The sequence below is a fragment of the Pholis gunnellus genome (genome assembly GCF_910591455.1).
Source record: "Pholis gunnellus genome assembly, chromosome: 18".
Classification (NCBI taxonomy): domain Eukaryota; kingdom Metazoa; phylum Chordata; class Actinopteri; order Perciformes; family Pholidae; genus Pholis; species Pholis gunnellus.
Genome location: NC_136545.1, coordinates 3,341,271 through 3,361,585, shown reverse-complemented (window position 1 = coordinate 3,361,585; position 20,315 = coordinate 3,341,271). Strand labels below are relative to the sequence as shown.

The 20,315-nt window shown below is 42.5% G+C and overlaps 1 protein-coding gene across 1 annotated transcript in view; it reads right to left on the bottom strand.

Moving 5' to 3' along the window:
• wdr7 (WD repeat domain 7) overlaps window positions 1-20,315 on the bottom strand; it is a 110,629-nt gene that overhangs the window by 38,205 nt on the left and 52,109 nt on the right. Inside the window, exon 22 of the mRNA XM_079179133.1 lies at window positions 14,186-14,299. Within this exon, the coding sequence (XP_079035259.1) occupies window positions 14,186-14,299 (114 nt within the window). The remainder of the gene's footprint in view (window positions 1-14,185; window positions 14,300-20,315) is intronic.

Below are 20,315 nucleotides of genomic sequence, written 5' to 3'. Positions count from 1 at the left end.
TTCAGACAGAAGGAAAGGAGCAGTTGAGTCATATGCAAATCTCAACCTTTATACAAGATGGGAGGGAGGAGCAAGGTGCACTCTTGGCAGTCCTTCTAAACTGGCAGAAAAGATTCATTTCTGAGCATATTAACAGACGAGAGTAGAGGATGAGTGTACAATGTGTGTTTACTACCCACAGTCAATAAACAGTAACTGACAGCTCCTGATTGGATGGGCACCTGTCATTGGTGTTCGCTTCGGACGTTCAAAATGAATAAACAAACAAATTTCTCCTCAAAAATGCAACCACAAATCGGTTTCTAGGAAAACAGTAAAGTTGAGAGAGGAGAAGCGAGTTGTGCCGCTGCAGAAACATACTTGGATTTATATCTGGAACATCCAATTTGTTAAGATCTTTCTTCATTTAGAGACTGAAGAAGTGATGGTATGTTAACACAGACTGACACGCTCCATCGATTCTTTGGATGTTTTCTGGACCAAAATCCTGCACTGAAGTTATGATCTTCTTTTAAAATGAAGCCCGGTATTACAATAAACAAATGAACTTAAGGCATCAACATGTGTTTTTCAAATCCAGTGTCAAATTCATAATGTTGAGGAAAATAATACTGTAATGATAACTCAAACTAAAATCCTTTGTCCCTGCACTGTTAGAGAGATTTTAGTGAGATCTAACAGACTGACGGTCATGAACGCTGTCGTAAACCAGATAAAAGAAGAGCGGTGATCAAAACGCTGCTGCATTCATCTGCGTTGTCTTCAATGATTACCATGCGCTCACAGCAATAAGATTCATGAGCAGTGTTTTGTTCACCAGGCTACATATGAACTAGGGTATAGATACCCAACGGGACCCGATGGATGGGGCCGGCTTCAGACCGATATTTACAAATGACGTTCATGTTCTGGTCGGGTTCTTTCTACTTTTTAGTAAATATCGATGGACCTACTGTCTTTGTTTGGCTGCTTCTTGTTGAGCGCTGCTGGGGTTTGTTTTTTACGTTACTCTAAAGAATTACTGTAAGCACGATAACAACACTTGTGTGGTTACAACAGAACACCCGTCTCTCTTGGACTCTGGTCGGGTTCGGACTGAACAATGTGGCCCGAGCTGTACCTAAGGGAAGGATCTGCAGAAACTATTCAGGGCCTCCTCTGGGAAATAATAATGGATCTATGGTTTGATTTTGGGCGACGATGTGTATGTATCACATGCTTTATAGATGTACGTTTATCTGTAATCGAGTTGTCGGGTTTTTCTTTTTTATGGTAAAGAAGCTCTGACTTTATTGAGTCCACCTCTTCGTAGACCTACGTAAAGTCTCATTACTAATCATGACATACGTTAACCATTACGTTAAATATTTCACTCTCTGAAGCATGCTGGAATGTAGATTCAAACTAAGAACTTTACTTTAAATTCTAGAAGATCCCAAAGGTACCAAAAAGGATAGCATACATGGAAGAAAACTGAAATGACACACAGGTAATTACTAAGTAAGGACTGTTAATGTGACGCAGTGGTGCATCCCTAAAATAAAAAAGAATCCAAGGCCTTTTAAAGTCTTGCAGATGCTCTGAACTTTGATCATTTCAGAGATGTGAGCTTTCCTTGCCGACGTTCGTCAGGTAGCATCGCTACCTGTAGCTTCTCGGCCCTTGTGGACGGACTGATTGACTTTTGAAGCCTATCGATCGGCTTCCTTCACGACCGGCAGATCTATTATAATGACATTGTATCTAAATCCTATTTGTTGGCCAACCTGCTCCCAAACATAACCCAATAAACTAAAGAGGGACGGACGAGCTCGCCTCAGCTCGGCTAAATCTTCATAAGAACCACCGACGGATGAGGATAAAAAGGCTTTCTGGCTGGAATGACATTATCCATAAAGGAAGGAATCTATAAAAAAAAAAAAGGCAGGATGGAGTAATGCAGCGACCTGTGGAGTCCATACAATCACGGTAAAAATATGTGTTAGAGAAAAAGAACTGAAATGTTACTGAGCAGAAGAACAGAACTCTTTCACCTTTAAACACACACACACACACACACACACACACACACACACACACACATATAAAATCAACTTCATTGATGCAATGTTTTGTTATTGTATTTACATTTATATACTTATATTTTAATGTTTAATTCAGGTTTTGCTTTTGACTACGCATAAATCAAGAGCTTGAATGACAGAATGGTGACGTGGTTGTTGGAGACACAAGGAGTGAGGGTGTGAGAAAGAGAGGGAAAGGAAGAAATGAAAGGATGCTCATGGAGGAAAGAGGGAGAGAACAATGAAGGATGGGGTACAGAAGTAGGGAAGGAAACTATGAGAGAAAAGGTTAAGAGGGAAGAACAGGTAAGGTAGGATGGGAGAGAGCAAAGGCTAGAAGGAAAGGAAAAAGAGAGAAAATAGAGGGACGATCGAGAGACTAAGAAAGACGGAAACAAATTAAGAGGGAGGTTAGAATGATGCAAAAGAGAGGGTGGGGAAAAAAGATCAAGAGAAAGAAAGAAGCTGATTTCTTTGTTTGAATAACAGTAATCAATATAGCAACACACACAAACACACACACACACACAATGATTAGGTTCAGCTCTCCACCAATTAACTTCAACCTGCTGTCAAGATAATAAAAGATGTTCATTTATCCTCAGCGTTTCATTTAGGGACAATTTAAACAAATAAAAGAGTGCGTTTGTTGTACTACTAACGTTCATTTATTCTAAGTGCGACATAAAGATCCGTATGTAGTGCGTTCAGACTGTATAATAGATTGGCCAGAATAACGGAGTATGACGGGCTGCAATCAAGTCAGGTTGTATAGAAGTCTATGATAAAATGACTCTACTGCTCTCCTGATTTATTACCTCAGTAAACATTGAACACATGAGTTTATGGTCTCAATCTCTAGTTCAAGTCGTCTCGTGATATAAATTTGAGAGAGAGCCCTCACAATGGGAGTATCTACTGCAGGGCTGTTGCATGAAGACGTTACCGGTTAGTGCTAAATCTTAAGTTAAATCTGTGTTGAAATTGGCAGCATGAGCGCTGGTTAACCCGTTAGCAGCAGGTGGGCAGTATAGCTCTGCTTGGCTAAAATATGGAGCTAACAGCTAATGTATGGAGGTTGCATTGAGTTATATTATGATGCGTTTAAGCTCTATTCTGTAAAAATGTATATCAGGTGAAATTAAATGTTAACATTACTATGATTACACGACATAACATTTTGTTTTTGGCGAGAATTGGCAGATCATTAGGGATTAATGACAAATTCACAAAAGCCAGTATGCAAATAAATTCTTAATAAAGAAGCGTATGTTAAAGTACATGAGATATATTGTTCTCTCTTTATTTTTTTAAACATGGCATCTATGTAAGGTTGTCTTATATAATACAATGAATTACCGCCCAGCCCTACCTGAAATATGGACATTTATAATACATATAATAAAGAGATGTCTATTTGTTAACTGCGATGATAAAAATGGTATCCATCATGTTTTCGAATCGCCCTCCCAAGGAAATCAAACCAACAACCTTCCCAGCCCTCCCCTCTAGAGCTGCAGCCCCACCATCTTCCCATGACGCACCTCGAATCTGCCTCCACTGGTAATCAATGGGAGACTGGTAAAACCTGATCACCAGGGACTGAGGGAGGGGATCAATAGCAGCAGGAAACCGATGTGAGAACCAAGGAGGGCAGAAGAAAAGTGAACGACAGGCAGTAAAATGCTGTGAGAGAAAAGATTTAGTCCAAAAAAAAAAGGTAAGAACATGAATATATATATATATATATATATATATATATATATATATATATATATATAAATAAAAGTATGTGACAAGCAGACAAACAGAACTCTGAAGGCAGCCTCAAGCAAGCTTTTAAATGTCTCTGGATGAAGAAATAGTTCCATAAAACAAGAGTGCTGGTGAGGTGGGAGGAGGGGGACACACTGTCCTTACAACAAATGTCAGGAGACAGAAAATCTGGGGAAATAATTGAAAAACACAATTAAGTTGATAGAGAAAAAAGATTTGGAGTCCTGAAACGGTGGCTGCCCTTCCAACCGGCCCGAGTCCATCTGAAGGTTAAGTGTATTTTACTGTCTTAAGACACAGACAGGGGAGCTATCTGCGCTTAGTGGAAACACAGCGCTCCAATTAGACGGTACGGGGGGGTCAGGAGGAGATACCGCAAACAAACTGGATGCAAGTTGGTAAGAGGAGACGGCACAGCATCAAACTGCTGGTTTTTACTCGTCCTTTAACTGTGGGGCCTGTTGATTTTACATCTCTGCTGACTGCCCATCAGTTATTATCCTCCTTGTGTAGTCGTTGTGCTAAATAGCCTTTGACAAGCCCTCATCTCTAGAGGGGACAAGGCCTACATCATGATCCAATCGATTAAAGCAGCAATACAATGGCACCATAATAACATCCAAGGCCAGAAATGATCTGTCAAAGAATACGCATCTACACTTGGTCTGCACTGTGGCACGCTCAGACCGGAATCTTCTGCTGGTTTTGAATACTGCTATCTCCAGACTAAAGACTTCTGAATTCAACAATTTGGCTACATTTGAGCACATTGACCATACACTGACTCAGTCAGCTAGCGGGCTTTGACTTTGCTGGCGTGACTGACTAGTGCTAGCGCGTTCCAAGCTTGCTAACGCGTTAGAGGTTAGCTCGCCAGCTAACCCGACTAGCCACCAAGCTTCTAGGACGTGTTTTGCCAGTTTCTGGTGTTGAAAGGCTTTTCAAAGATCCAGTGTGTGGGCAGGGCCGCAGAGGTAATTTTAATTAGCCTTTATATTAATTAGCCCATATTTACACCATTGACATTTGTAACACGTTCTTTTTTTTTGATAAAACAAACTTTTAAAACTATATCAGGCATAAGATGTCTTTTTATATATGTCTAAACTTAAGTTACTTTGTCTTTTATTCATTAATTTTTCAGCAAAATGTATTTAGTTGATTTCATTGTATTTCTGTTGAGCATTGTCAATATGTTATGTCTTCAAGATTTTGCATGTTTCCTTCCTGTTCAGCAACTAACACACTTCTCTATACACAAAATATCCAAGCTCTTGCCTCTTAGCACCTAGCCAGGAGTTGGGCATCTTCCAATCATGCATTTCTTCGTCCAAACTCTGACAGGTCACTATTGTGTTCGACTTGGAACCAGCCTCGTCCACATCCGAGTAGCTTTCATGCTGACTTGGCGTTGGAGGGGCGGGGTTACCACCACTACGTGGTTGCGTAGCCATTTGGCAGCGCTCGCCATTGCAATAACACAAACTGGCAGGAAATACCGTTGGCAGGAGGGTGTATGCGCTATTAATCATGCTTTCTTTTAATTACAATATATATTTTTAGAATATATCTGATGGCATTTTGGAAACGATGAAACATTTTGAGGATTACAGTATATGCAGATAAACTTTACATCATAGGTCAATACTAAATAATGAGTTTTCCAGTTAAAATTTCAACTGACTATCTCAAACTTTCGACTCAGTATATCATCATTTCCACTAAGCGCCATCATCTTGACTTGTGAGATTTTCCTGACATTTCTTATTTCCCCCCATGCCTTTAACACAGTAGAGATGCAGGACAGGTGCACTGTTCTACAGCGACATCAACACCCCCACAATCACAATGCTCCACTTTACAATTCAGTACTACCGTGTGAAGGCACGGATTGGCAATAATGAAAGCATGAGGTCTTATTTTTTCATCCATGGTTATCAATGATGCGTTTGTTTTGCAGTTGAATTTACGGTCCGACAGGTTTTTAATACAACCGATGTTTGTCACTCTGCGGCTGTCAGATTCGGGCCGTTACAGAAGCGGTCTGAAAAAAAATGGCTCTGGATGTTAATTTTCCTAATGCAGAGACAGTGCGCGACCTCCATTGCACCACTTCTTCATAAAGAAGGAATTGCTTTTATTAAAGCCACCGCAGCTTAGGCGCACTCTCCTCTCGCTCACAGACGAATCAAAGCCATCGGACAGAATTAGATTTACACTCCGCCAAATGAAAAGCATTTCAACTTAAGAGTGAGAGGGAAGAGAAAATGATCTCCCTATCACACAGATGGGCGGGGGGGCGAGGACTACGGAAGACGATAAGGGACAATGACATCCTGCAATACAATTCAAATGTTGATAGAAATCCAACAAGTTATCAGGGAAATGAACGACCCATCATTTCAGAGATATTTAAAAACTGACTATTCAGTAAATTCTTCAATGTATTGGTAACTTTTATTGTAGTAGCGGGTAGTAAGTGGCAGGTAAAATAGGTGGACGTCCAAAGCTCAAGATCATGGTTCATGTCCTACGGCCAAGCTGTAAAAAAACTTTGGTGAAGAAGTGGAAGATGGTGGTTTTGGTTAAGGGTACCCAGTGGATATTCTGAACACTAGTAGAAGCAATGTTTCTACAAGTGGGTCCCCAATCTTTTTTGTAGCCATACACGTCCCTGCCTCTGTAAACAAAGCAGGATTTATATATTTAATGCTTTCAATTAGCTTTAGCAAATTGTTTAGTGCTGCCTCCTAATCAGCCTCTATTAATAGTAAGCACCGTAGATATACAAATGACACATATTATGAATGTGCAGTGAAGAAGAAGGCGGTTTGATTTGCTAACTTTGTTTAATATCAGTGTTCCATTTTCATGTATAGACGAAGTCATCTGTCCTGATTGAAGCCCCACACCCACAAGTGTTGCAACGGTTTTTGGATCCTTGCGTTTTCATGTGAACTCCAACACACCACCAAGATGTCCTTTGTCCTGTCCTCACTGCTGACATGTCCCTAGCTGTGTGGAGGTACTGTGGCTCTGCCAAGGCGAAACTTGTAGGGTTTCTACTACCGTTTTTACATGAAACAGAACTTCTACATTTATTTAAATCTAAATCACAATGTCAGCATCCGAAAGTTTATGTCCAAATGCACCGTGTAGTAACATTGGAGTGGTAACGTTGTGCTGTTTGTGACCTTACTTAAAAAATAAATATGTTGGATATCCTATTTGGTAGAATGGAGTGGAACCATTTTTTCATATAAAAATACCATGAAAGTATTACTTTAAAAGAGTGTAGGATGCTGGAAATTGGAGAAATAAGAAAAAAATCTGGATGATTCAGTTTGTTGTGTTGAGTCTGAAATATTGGATTAATTCAAGATGTGGAACAATTAATCCGACCTCATTAGACACAACAAGCAGATGGCTGCAGTGAAAAGACAAATGATATGAGAACATTTGAAGTCAACATTTTCCCAAACTGAATAGAGTGAATCTGAATGTTCTGGACTTCTTTAAGTCGGCAAAGAAGAGAGAGAATCAATGACTGAGGTTGGTAGTTTGCTTTGAACGAAAATTAGGATTTCAGTTTATAAATTCCATGCAGCCATCTGAAGGCAGCAGGACACACGTGTTGAGAAATCTGCAGGCATCTGAATTGAGATGCCATCACCACAGAACCAACCGTGTTTTAAGGAAAGGTTGCTATTCAGGCCATTGTTTTGTACATTACAGATATTATTTTGACTTGATCTAAATAATGACGGCCATGGTTTAAAACTATAAAGTGGATAAGATGAAAATATCGACATGATAAATGAAAGTTTAACTGGATAATGTGGAATTTGACATCACACAATCCACAAGATGGAAGACGTATCACTCTCCACTCGGAGTTCTCCAGTGTGGTTACATAGTGAAGCTTCTCCTACCTCATAAACTAGCTTTGGCTGAGAACAGACACCGTCCTGCACACAAACCCAACAACCCACCATATTGGTTCTGAAAATGCATAACCTGGTCCATGATGTCTAAACATTTCAAAAAATCTCTTTAGAGATATTTTAAAAGTGCGTCATACGTCTTGAGCAAATTGGTAACCCAATTTACTTCCTTTAATTTGTTGGCCGACTAGGCTCGGGAAGCGCATTGCTGCCTCCCACCGGTTGAAGGTATGAGGGTCTGGGTTGATGAGCGGATGAGTCTGCGGTCAGAATCTCCTGCTCTTCCCTCGCTGGCTCCCTCTCTTTATCTCGTTTCCATATAAGCCGATTAGAGTGTGTGTTTTCCGTGTCTCTGAGGTGAAAACAGAGCTTCATACAGAGCGATGTGATCAGTGTTAACATGTGAATCTGCCCACAGGCCTGAAAACTCATCACCTCTCCGTCTGTCTGATTGTCTAGATGAACTGGAGGGTGGGGGACTGTAAGTTGCCCGTACGTGTTGCGTTGACTCTGACAATCCATTGTGCTGGTTGACTCTTGTCTGACCTAAATGACTCCATAACTTCCGCTCGGACAATACCTGGCTGACAACCGAGGGAAGAATGATATTTCACAGTCGGACCATCACACTGTGAATGGTTGTCTGTGATAGGCTTGGGACTGGGAGCTGAGATCAACCAATCAGCTTGTTTTTAAACCAATTAGCAAAAGTCAGTCGGTGAGTTTTGGCCCTTCAGTCACGCGGACAATCAGTTTGCTATGAAGTCAATTTGTAATCAAACAGCCAATCAGCCAGTGACTGAGAAATCCAGTCAGTAAACCAGTCATGTCCATCGGTCTCCATGACTCTGTGCTCACACACACACACACACACACACACACACACACACACACACACACACACACACACACACACACACACACACACACACACACCCCTCGCCCCCAAGGCCAATGCTTTATCTTTGTGACACATTCATAAACCTTGACACACACACACACACACACACACTCTCTGCCCATCCCCCTTCACCCACTCAACCATAAAACGACGAGAGACCAAACCAAAACATACCAAATCAAACCATAACATACTAAGTCAAACCAAACCAAACCATACAAAATTACACAAAAAATGTACCACACCATACCAAATGATACCAAATCAAACCACACCCACCATATTATATCATACCATTCCAAACAAATTAAAGCGTACCATACCAAATCATGCCATACCATATCAAAATCAATCCATACCAAATCACAGCTTACTACACTGTATCATAGTGTACAAACAGTGTTATTCTGATTTCATACTGTTGGGTATTGTCCTGTACTACTATCTTATATAGAGACAACAGAAATACATTCCTGTACATTAATAACATTTGGACAATAACTTCACTCTGCTGTCTGTAATATAATACTATTCCTACACCAGCTGGGTCCCTCAGTGTGTAAAACACAAGAGACACAATCACCAGAAACAATCCAGAGCGTTCAGAGTTGCAGCTCTGACCATTTATCTCTCCATAAGTTCAATCTGTTCTGAGGAGAAATGTGATCTGACCCACACGACCTGCAGGCTCCGATATTAGATTAGCAGGGGAGGCTAGCGTTTCAGCTAACCAAATCACAACCGGGCTAATGACACCGCGAGGTGAGGGTCAGCCCGACCTCTGACCTCTTTCTGACTTTCCTTCGTTCCATCCAACAAACAGAAAACATAGAAAACAATACCAGTGCAAGTACATATCTGTAGTTTAATTCTACATGTTGGTGGCTGGAAGACATCAGCTCATAAAGTCTCTGAATCCTGAAGGAGACAAAATGCCCGCCGGCACAGAGATAATGTGTGTGTGTGTGTGTGTGTGTGTGTGTGTGTGTGTGTGTGTGTGTGTGTGTGTGTGTGTGTGTGTGTGTGTGTGTGTGTGTGTTTGGGGGGTGGGACTGTGTCCAGCATGGACCTTTGACCTCCCCGAGGTCACCCCCTCCATCAGAGGCAGAGATGAGATATTCTCAGTCTTCCTTCTAGTGTGGAGCCACGTTACTATTCCACATGGATATGACCGAGCAATGGACCAATGACAAGAGGATAATACAACAACAAAAACAAGATATTCACCTGAAAGTAATATAGAACAGAGACAATTATTACGTCTGACAAGCTGGAACCAGAAAATATTTAACATCTTCACTTTATCAGTCTGTTGATAGACTAACCATCTAACTGTCTCAGCACCAGTAAGAATACATGAATACAGCTTTAGTTTGTAATGAGATTTGATTTGTTTAAGAGAGAGAGAAATCAATCCACATAAAAACCCTACCTCACACAGGCACAGTGCATGAGTCAGTCCGCTGTTCCTGTACTAGGAGCACAAATCCAGGAATTACCCACTGCCCAGTATAAACAAGCACAAGCTGCAGTCATCCAGGAAATATACGCTCCCCCAGCAGTCGCTCTCATTACCAATGGATGGACCTCCAGGGCAGAGAGCCACTTTACTGTATACAACTGTGAAATTATATTCATTTTAATGATACAAATATTCATTTTCTTTTACTTGCCGTTACCAATATCAAAGCCGTGGAACTTTTCTACAGTTACATCCTCACATTGCAAGTGTTATTAACTAGAATCCACAGAGTTGTCCGAATTGGTTTGTCTTGTACAATTTTATTACTTTATTATCAGTTTATTACAGTTTCATTCTGTTATTTGTGCATCATTAGTGTTTCTCATGTTTTCACTGTATGCATCACTCACTTCAATTTGTTTGTCGGGATGCTTTAGCAAAATGTCATGCCAATAGAGGTGTGTGTGTGTGTGTGTGTGTGTGTGTGTGTGTGTGTGTGTGTGTGTGTGTGTGTGTGTGTGTGTGTGTGTGTGTGTGTGTGTGTGTGAGAGAGAGACACAGAGAGAGAAAGAGATGGGGGTGGTGGGGGGATTTGAGGAGGGTGCTGTGGATCCTAATGACATCCCCTGACACAACCAGGGACATAATTACCACACACACACACGGTCTGGGAGGTTTTGCAGCTGTGGCACCGAGCAACAACTGTTGTCACCTGCACATCCTGAACTGTGTGAGTGTGTGTGTGTGTGTGTGTGTGTGTGTGTGTGTGTGTGTGTGCGTGCGTGTGCGTGTGCGTGTGTGACAGCGGAGACAGTAGACTGAGGTGATGAGTCTATCGCTGTGGTAACAGCCTGCAGCCAAGTGATTCTGTGGCTGTCGACGTCTCTTTTTTCCTTTGTCCCCTCCTCTCTTCCTCTCTCGTTTCCTCTCCTCTCCCTCCATCCTTTCCCTCTTCTTCGGTCCTTTCCTTCTTCGACATTTCCTCCCCTCCCCCTTTGCTTGCTTTCTCTCTGTTTTCCCTCATTTTCCCTTCCTCCATTTCACACTTATCTGCTTCCCTCTTTGGCTCCCCTCTGTTCTCTCAGTAGTGATGTTAGTGAGAGGAGTAATACAGTAATCATACTCTGTGCCATATGTAAAATATAGAAGATTTTGCATTCAAATGTCAAAGATTTGAGTATTGGAAATGTCCTGGTTTCCGTTTGTAGTCTTTGTCGTATTGACCAGTCCTGTTGGAGCAGGCGTTGACTGAACGGTCCGTGCGGAGAACAAAAGAGAAGGAACGCATTGACTGAAATGCATTCTGGGGACCCAGCGGCTATTGTCTGATGACGAGTTAGCTTTTTATTTGGTTTAAAATTAGCTTGATAACTGGACACCTGAGAAACAACATGCGTCTGCTCTCAACTCCAACCTCCCATCTCAAGTTGCTAATCGGACTGTAAACTATTATGAGCAGCGCGTGGAAAAGGAAGTCTTGGCCCAGACATCCAGAAATATAGACCCCATGCCCCCCCGAGGCTGATCCGTTGTCAGACCTTTAGCTGGCTGCATGATAATAGACTTACAACTCGTCTGTAACTGAGATCCTCCTCCTGTCTCAAATCATTCTGGAGGGGTTTTCTAGTCGATGTCACGTAAGAAGCAGTACATCCTCACATCGGAGAAGAACCAGAATCAGAAACTGTTAATTGACAAGTATGTTAGGCACACAGGGACGTGCGGTCAGGGGAGGCAGAGCCTCACCTCAGATTGCGCAATCCCTCAGACAGGTTGAGCGCGTGCCTTTTGCTTTCTCATTGTTTGTCACCACTGTAATATTTGTTGACACTTGTCTTGTATGTCCTTTCTTTCCATAGAATAGGTCATGTATTTCATGTGTGTGTAGAACATATTCAGTCTTGCTGATCTGATAGAAACCGCAGTGAAGGACAGAGGGGAGGCAAACAGTACCTCTGCCTCACTGAAGGGGGCGTGCGAGAGCCCACGGCTCGGGTTTATACTTGTAGTTCCGTTACTCTTCTTCTACACTTCTCTTCTTCTTCTTATATTTTGCTTTGACCGCAAACATTGAAGATTAAATATCTAAGCTTTAGCAATTCTCAAAAAACAGGGAAATATGACCAAATCAACAGCAATTCAACGTCGGACAGGTAAAGTAATCTTTTATGTATTTGTTGTTCTCTTTATAAATCCGTAGTTGTTACAGATTATCGTGCGATCTCCGCTTCTGAAACACAGGTCGGTGGGGCAGGTCGCAGATCGTGGAGCAGACGCTCCTGGTGGAATCAAATATGTACCTATGTGTGTGTAAAGAATGCTGATATGAAATATGAAAAACAACCAGTCGTCAATGTGCAAGCTGCCAATGGAATGGTGATTTAAGCTACTCTATATTGGGTTCACATATTTGTAAATCTGACTCTGAAAGACTATAAAACTATTGTCTGGTTCCAGCTTCTCCACTGTGAGGATTTGATGCTTTTTTTCCTATTTTTTATCTCAGCAAACTGAATATCTTTGGGTTTAGAAGACATTTGAAGACGTCGCCTTGCACTATTTTTTATGACATTTCATAAACTTAACAAATATTTGATTTAACAAAAACAGAAACAAATTAATAGATAGATTGAAGACGTGACACTGTCATAATAACTCTTCACTATCATAACAGTCATTTCATCATAACAACAAGAGATACAAACACACAAAGTAAAGCATATGAACCATAAACGTTATATGGAAGGAGATACATAATGTTCCTGTGAATCAATCCATGGTTTGATTTTCATAAATAAAAAACATGACCTACTAATTATTATCATAAACTACACATGTGCAGCTGTTTTCTTTAAATGGATTCATGAAAAGAAGGAGCAAAGGAAGACAGGAATGTTTTTTCCTCCGCAGCAGAGAAGATTCAGAGTCTGGCAACAGATTTAATACTGCAGAGACAGAATGGGGAAAAAAAAAACCACTCCGCTGTCAATAGGAGAAAAATGAGCCGTGAGAAATGATAAATTGTCAGACACATGTGCGATATTGACTGGTCTGAGAGAAGGATGAAGGGAGAAGGAAGGAGAGGTGGTAGGACGGCGTTAGAGCCGACACTGCAGTGCTTTTCACAATGTGAACTTCCCTTCAGACGGGTCACTTCATTCGCTTTTTATTCTCATGCGACGTCTGAATTCATTACAGTTAATGAGATGATGATGAGCTGCTGCAGGACTACCACTAATCACGAGACCTTTACACATAAATGATCCAGTTATTATATTGTGATCACTGATGAATACAAAAACGTGCCGTTTGTGTGACTGTAGTCTCTGGAGAAGATCCACCAGGCCGAGCTACCTGTCACTGTAAGTCACAGTTAAACTTTCAGGATAATGTGTCAAAAAATAAATGGACTGGAAAAGTGTGTGTGTGTGCGTTTTCTACCTGTGTGTGTGTGTGTGTGTGCGTTTTCTACCTGTGTGTGTGTGCGTTTTCTACCTGTGTGTGTGTGTGTGTGTGTGTGTGTGTGTGTGTGTGTGTGTGGGACAACGAGAGAGAGAGCATGTGTGCACACTAAACACCAGCAGGTCACAGTAGACTGATATTATGCACACAAACACACACACACACACACACACACACACACACACACACACACACACACAGGTAGAAAACGCACACACACACACACACACACACACACACACACACACACACACACACACACACACACACACACACACACACACACTATGATTAACCTACATTCAGAGTCACCCAAGTAAAACCCCTAAATTCAGTAGCACATAAATGATAAATGGCCTTCTAATGTTTCCTGTATCAAACCAGATGGGGCTCCACGGGTCACTGGGCAAAAAAAGATCCCTCAATTTCAGACCTCAAACATCACGTCACAGTTCGTCAGTAAGTTGCTTTAAAGGTAAACTATGCAGTAGGGAAGTGTCTAAAGTCACATGACTAGCATGCCCAACACTAATTAAATGAGCCTTTTTTCTATAGACGTCAAAATGTATGTCCTTACCTGCTGTGATGTCATCATCCGTGACGTCCATTTCCTCCTCAGGAACCTTTGCTTCTATTGGCTGAGCCTCGGGGGGGGGCGGGGCCGGAGTGGAGGGCTCAGTGGCCGACCCAGCTAAGGAGAGAGAGAGACATTTTAGTTGATGTTTAATATCAGCCTGTATTGTCACAGGAAAAAGAGAGCTGAGACAAACTCTCTCTCTCTGTGTGTGTGTGTGTGTGTGTGTGTGTGTGTGTGTGTGTGTGTGTGTGTGTGTGTGTGTGTGTGTGTGTGTGTGTGTGTGTGTGTGTGTGTGTGTGTGTGTGTGTGTGAGAGAGAAAGAGAGAAAGGGAGAGGGACGGAAGTCTTAGAAAGAAGTAAACATGCGCTGATATATTAAATGGAAAGTTGGAACATATGTCACTTGACATCATTAACGCAAATAAATAAATGCACACTGTGTGTAGGAAACACATCGTAAACCTCCTGATCTGAAATAGTCACGCCAGTTACTTGTTGTAAGACTCCACATGTGCATGCAAAAAAAAAGGCAGACTAGCATAGGTGCAGTGTGATCGGTAGTTGCCATAGAAATAAAATGCTAATAGAAGGGACATTTCCATTCAAATCCAAGTAGCTGGAGGGTCGCCATCGCCATCTTGGATCATGGCTGCCGGCATTTGTTATTTTTATCGCAACCACTGAACGGAAGTGACCATATTTGGAATGCTGAGGAGTGACGTAAAGACGCCGTATACGGCTCTGTTAGCGGCAGCGACCTGTCAATCACAGTAAGCCCGCCCTAAAGCATCCCCTGCTTTATGGTCTGTTTGACTCTAAATGGACCATAAGTTACTAAATGAACATCATGCTGTATTGAAGAAGACTTGAAACTAGAGATTTAGACCATAAACTCATGTTTACAATGTTTACTGAGGTAATAAATCAAGAGAGAAGTAGAGTCATTTTCTCATAGACTTCTATACAATCTGACTTCTTTATGCAAAGAAGGTGGTCAGTAGAGAGAATGCTACGCTTTTTTTGCACTTTTGCATTGGCTTAATTCAGCAGAACCGGAGGTTGCCGCCTGGTTGTAGCGGGCTAACTTCAGTATAAGCTAAACCGACCTGCCGCAAGTCGCGGCCTCGCTGAGCTGAGGTTTTGCACTAAGGACTAAAACGAGCAGTGGAGTAGTAACATTACGAAGCATAGAGAGACGGCGTAAATTAGTAGCATTTAGCAGCTTAATGCTTCATTCACACACTCTTGTCACAGCGTAGAAGAGCACATTGCTATCGCCACTTTGTTCGGCTCGTTTTCTGTAACCAGTGTAGCATTTCAGTATTGTGGAATTAGCTAGCTTGCTACTTCCGCGATGCTACACTGGTTACAGGTGGTCAGCAGCAGATCCCTCCGCATCACTCCCTGTCGCTCTGGAAAAGGACAAGCTAGTTACCCAGAACGGCGTCCGCTCTCTTACCGGTGAGCTGTGACAACACTAATGGCACCACTGACGTGGTTATCAACATAACAACTAACAACAATGGCCATTTTCTTTTGTACTAGTCAAATGACCTCTGAAAACAGTTCAGTTGTGTGTGTGTTGTAAGCTCATCACACCAGGTTTCTGTGTTGATCCTTATTAGGCTAACTGTGCTGGTTAAGCAGCTAATAAAGGTTTATTGGGCCTCCTCCTTATCTGGAGAGTTAATGGAAAACACACACACACACACACACACAAACACACTCTCTCACCCTCTATATTTAGTGTTTTCATTTAGCCCTTATCTCCCCATTGCCAATTAAGAGTGGCTTTTCATTAGTGGCTGGGTTAATGAATGATGCTGCGCTAATGAATGAAGCGACTAAAAGGTAACAGAGCCTATGCTGGGCTAATCTCTGGGAAAACAGCCTAATTAATGAATTACACACACTCTCACACACACACACACACATCAGTGTGCAAGAAAACAACAGCCCAAAAATGCTAATTTCAGAAATTACATCATTGAACCCCCCCCCGCATCCCAGAAGATAACAATAATAATTCAAACATCACACAGAAGGATACCCTGAGCTCACTGGAAAACACTGTAATTACACAGTGTAATTACATGAATTAATCCTGGTTAACGTTGTGCATCATGTTCCAATTAACCTGCTCACACACACCGCTGACAGCTCAACATAATGACTGTGCAGCTTTATATCACACACACACACACACACACACACACACACACACACACACACACACACACACACACACACACACACACACACACACACACACACACACACACACACACACACACACACACACACACACACACACACGTTGTTGATTATCCGTCTCAAAACGCTAAAGTGATAAAAAGGTAATTGAACTTAATTAAAACATAACTGATGCTTCGCTGTGATTGGACAAAGACTGACGATGATGTTTCTATGTCTCTCAGTTCAGTTCAGTTCACAGATGCTTTACTGTGACGTCCATGGTTCAAAAGACTTCTCAGCCCATTAAGACCAGTGCACCTATGCTTTAGCTTCTTCCAAAATCTACTATGGAGTCACTACCTTCTACAATATCGGCGCACGGCAACTACAACATGGTTCAAGTTAGGAAAAAATATATAGTTACTGTAAATAAACTATTGTTAAAAAAGCTAAATTAAAAAAATTCTGAGCATTTCTGTCATCTCTCGATCCACCTCGATACGTAAAGGACACACTGCCTCCTGCATTGGCACTAGAAATAAATCATGAAGGGCAGAATGGTTCTGCACATTGCTGATGGATTACTTTGTATGGAGGAGATGATGTCACTGCAATAACTTTCCAGAGTTATGAACACGTGTCTCATGATAAAACATTGTGCAGATTTGGCTAATTCTGGTCTGCGTGTGTTGTTTAAGGGGGTTCGTCTTTTTCACACGCACACACACGTCAGAGGCGAGGGAATGAGAAACAGAGGCGCAGGAGCCGAGGGAGGTGGAGGAGGGGTGGGTGACAGGGGGGAGGAGGAGGCGTTCCGCCCTGCTCCAAGGTCAAGCTTGTCATGTCAGCCATGACACATAGCTCCCAGCATGCCTTGTTAACCTCCAGGATTCTCTCTCTCTCTCTCTCTCTCTCTCTCTCTCTCTCTCTCTCTCTCTCTCTCTCTCTCTCTCTCTCTCTCTCTCTCTCTCTCTGTCTCTCTCTCTCTCTCTCTCTCTCTCTCTGTCTCTCTCTCTCTCCTCTCTCCTCTCTCCCCTCTCTCTCTCTCTCTCTCTCTCTCTCTTGTTTAAAACATGTACTTCCTGTTTGTTTTAAATCACAGTGGGCTCTTTTTTTTTAAGCTTCAATACCTTTTGCATTTTGATCATTTGTTTCTGTTTCGTTGAGAACTATTGATACAATTATCAAAAGACATTTTTTTACTTGATGTTTTTTTCTGGTAAGATGAGGCAGGTAGGTTTAACTTTCACCATTTGTATTGTTATTAGTTCCATTTACACACTTTTCAGAATTCTATTTTTATTTTTAGATTTGTTAAAAAACAGCTTTTTTGCATTTTATTGTTTTAAAAGTTTAACTAAATCTAATATAGAGGAAATATATTGTAGAAAACTGTGTTGAAAATATATAGAAGACACAAGGCCACTCAAAAACAAAAGTAAGAAGGACGAAGAGGAGGCAGAGAAGAAGGGGATGTAGCAGGAGAGATAAAACGGGGGAGGCGGGAGGAGAGGTGGAGGAGGAGAGGTGATGGAGAGACAGATGCAAAAAGAAAAGAAAAAAGGGATAGGAGGAGGAGACGAGAGGACGACAAGAAAAGCGAATGAGGCGGAGCTTTAACAACAGCAGGTTCATGAGTTAAAAGAAGAGATATACTGAACTAAAGGAGCGAGAGAGGAAATGGTGACTGCCGTTCAGTGATCAAAGACGCACACACACAGTTTGACCCCCCCCCAAAAGATGTGTGTGTTCATGCGTGCTTGAGGGCGAACAATGCTGGGGACTTTGTTTAATCAAGTGTGTGTGGATATGAGAGTGTAAAGTGTGTGTAGAGCCCCTCTCTATCCAAGCAGCCCCCCCTCTCCCCAGGTGGACTCTTTCTCCATGCCCAGCCACGCAGGCTCTCTCCCGGGCCCCTTACCGCCCCTTTGCTCCCCCTCTTGCGGCTCTGGAAGTCTTCCACCTCAAAGACTAAAGCGTATTGTCCGATAGTATTTCTGAGCAGCATGTCCTGTGTTTTACAGGTGTTGGTTGTTATATTCCTGAAACTTAGGACGGAGGCGAGCTGTTCCCCCCCAACTTTCATGCTAAGCTATGCTAATCATGTCCCTATTCAACACACAGACCTGAGAGTGATATTGACCTTGGTAGCTAATGAGAGTATTTCCGAAAAAATGCAGAACGGCTCCTTTAAAGTGAAAAGCGGCTGATTTAACACGGCAGCGATGACAAAGACAATGCGTACAGTATACATCTCTTCCTCTGAGTGCAGGTTAACAACTCGGCCTGTCTCCGTGGTGTTAAAGCCTTTTAAACGCCTCCAAGAGAGCTACAAAGGTCAGCCCCATGCTGCGACGGTGGGACTCGGTGACATTTCCTCTCACTAAAAGCTAATGGATAAATACAGGTGTCTTCCTTCAAACACCGACCACTCTGCTGCCGGAGAGGATGAGCTGAGGGACAGACGGACACACAGAGAGGGAGACTTAAGAGGACTACAGAGGGTCTATTTGATGACCGTGTCAACAGTGTGAAATAGGCCCGATCGCTCCATTTATGTCGCGCTGCTCGTCCCATGTGAGGGACAACAGAGTGAGTGTGTGAGAGGTGGACGGTGTACAGCAGGGGTAAGCGGCCTTTGGCGCGCAGTAGCTTCACAGATGACACACTAGAATGAGTGGGTTGGTTTCTTTTGGAAATGTTGCAAGTGCCCTCTCATCCGCAGCCCAACCTACCTTTTTCACAGCAATTGGCTGTTGCGTGGCCACTTCTCTTACAGCAATTAGACCCGCCCTACTCTGCCTGTGATTGGCTACTTGCCGCCTCCTTCGCAGAAGTGTTGAGTTTATTGCTGACGAACAAGATCGTTGGAGGGTTGTAGGGTTATTGATTTCAACTCCGATGTGGCTGTTCTTCTTGTATGGTGCTATAATTATAATGTCCGTTATGGGAGAAAAATGTTTCTCAAAAATGCCTATGTGGATGGATTACAGATCTGTTGAAGATTTAAATTTGTATGTGGTGTCATTATGAAACCCAATGTTGGTATGGTACTGATAAACAAGAAAAAAAAAAAAAATGGGCCTTCCTTGACAATCTGTTGTCCCAATTACACAAATCCCATACCGTCTATGTGTTGTGGACCTTATGACTGTGAGATTGATTCAGGCCCTGGAGCATATTTAGTACATTTTTGATGGTGCCAATGTCGTCAACTGTCCACTCAGCTCCTCTGGTGCTGCATCCGAGAACATTGAAGCTACAATGAAGGTCAGAGTCGGTGTGGATCTAATGGATGAATGCTTCAGTTGAGCTTACGCGATGCTGACGCCCAACTTCCAAGGAGAATTCCCAGCTTGAGAACAATCTAAAAATCTTTGTTGAGTTCCCATGTTGAGCAGCATTTGCTGTGGACATGTCTTGACTTTAGAGTGACCTGATTATTAAATAATGGGAAAATATTCATCACCCTTCTCTTAATACATCAGTGCTACTGCTCCTTAGCTTCGGTTTACGCAGACTTTTTTACAGGAAAGGTTCCAAATGTAATTTCTGGTGCTCAACAATAGAACCAGAGATTCAAAAGGACTTCTCCAGAGGATTCAACACATTCCCAGACTTTCCCGTGATATTCCAGGACGAGCAGGAGTCATCTTACTCTCTGTTCCAGTCTTGCTGTGCAGCACAGATCAGATTCAATGACCCTTTAACCTCGCTCTCCGTCTCTGCCCCCCCCCCCCCCCCCCCACTCCATCCTCCCTCGTCCCCTGAGGTCACCGGCCCATCACTCCCCCCGCCTGCGGTACTGCTGTGGTAACACAACACTGACTGGTGCCCGTTTCCATGGCAACCATTCCCCTGAGAAACCCCCAGCATCCTCACCAACCACAAGGCGACTACCGAACACACACACACACACACACACACACACACA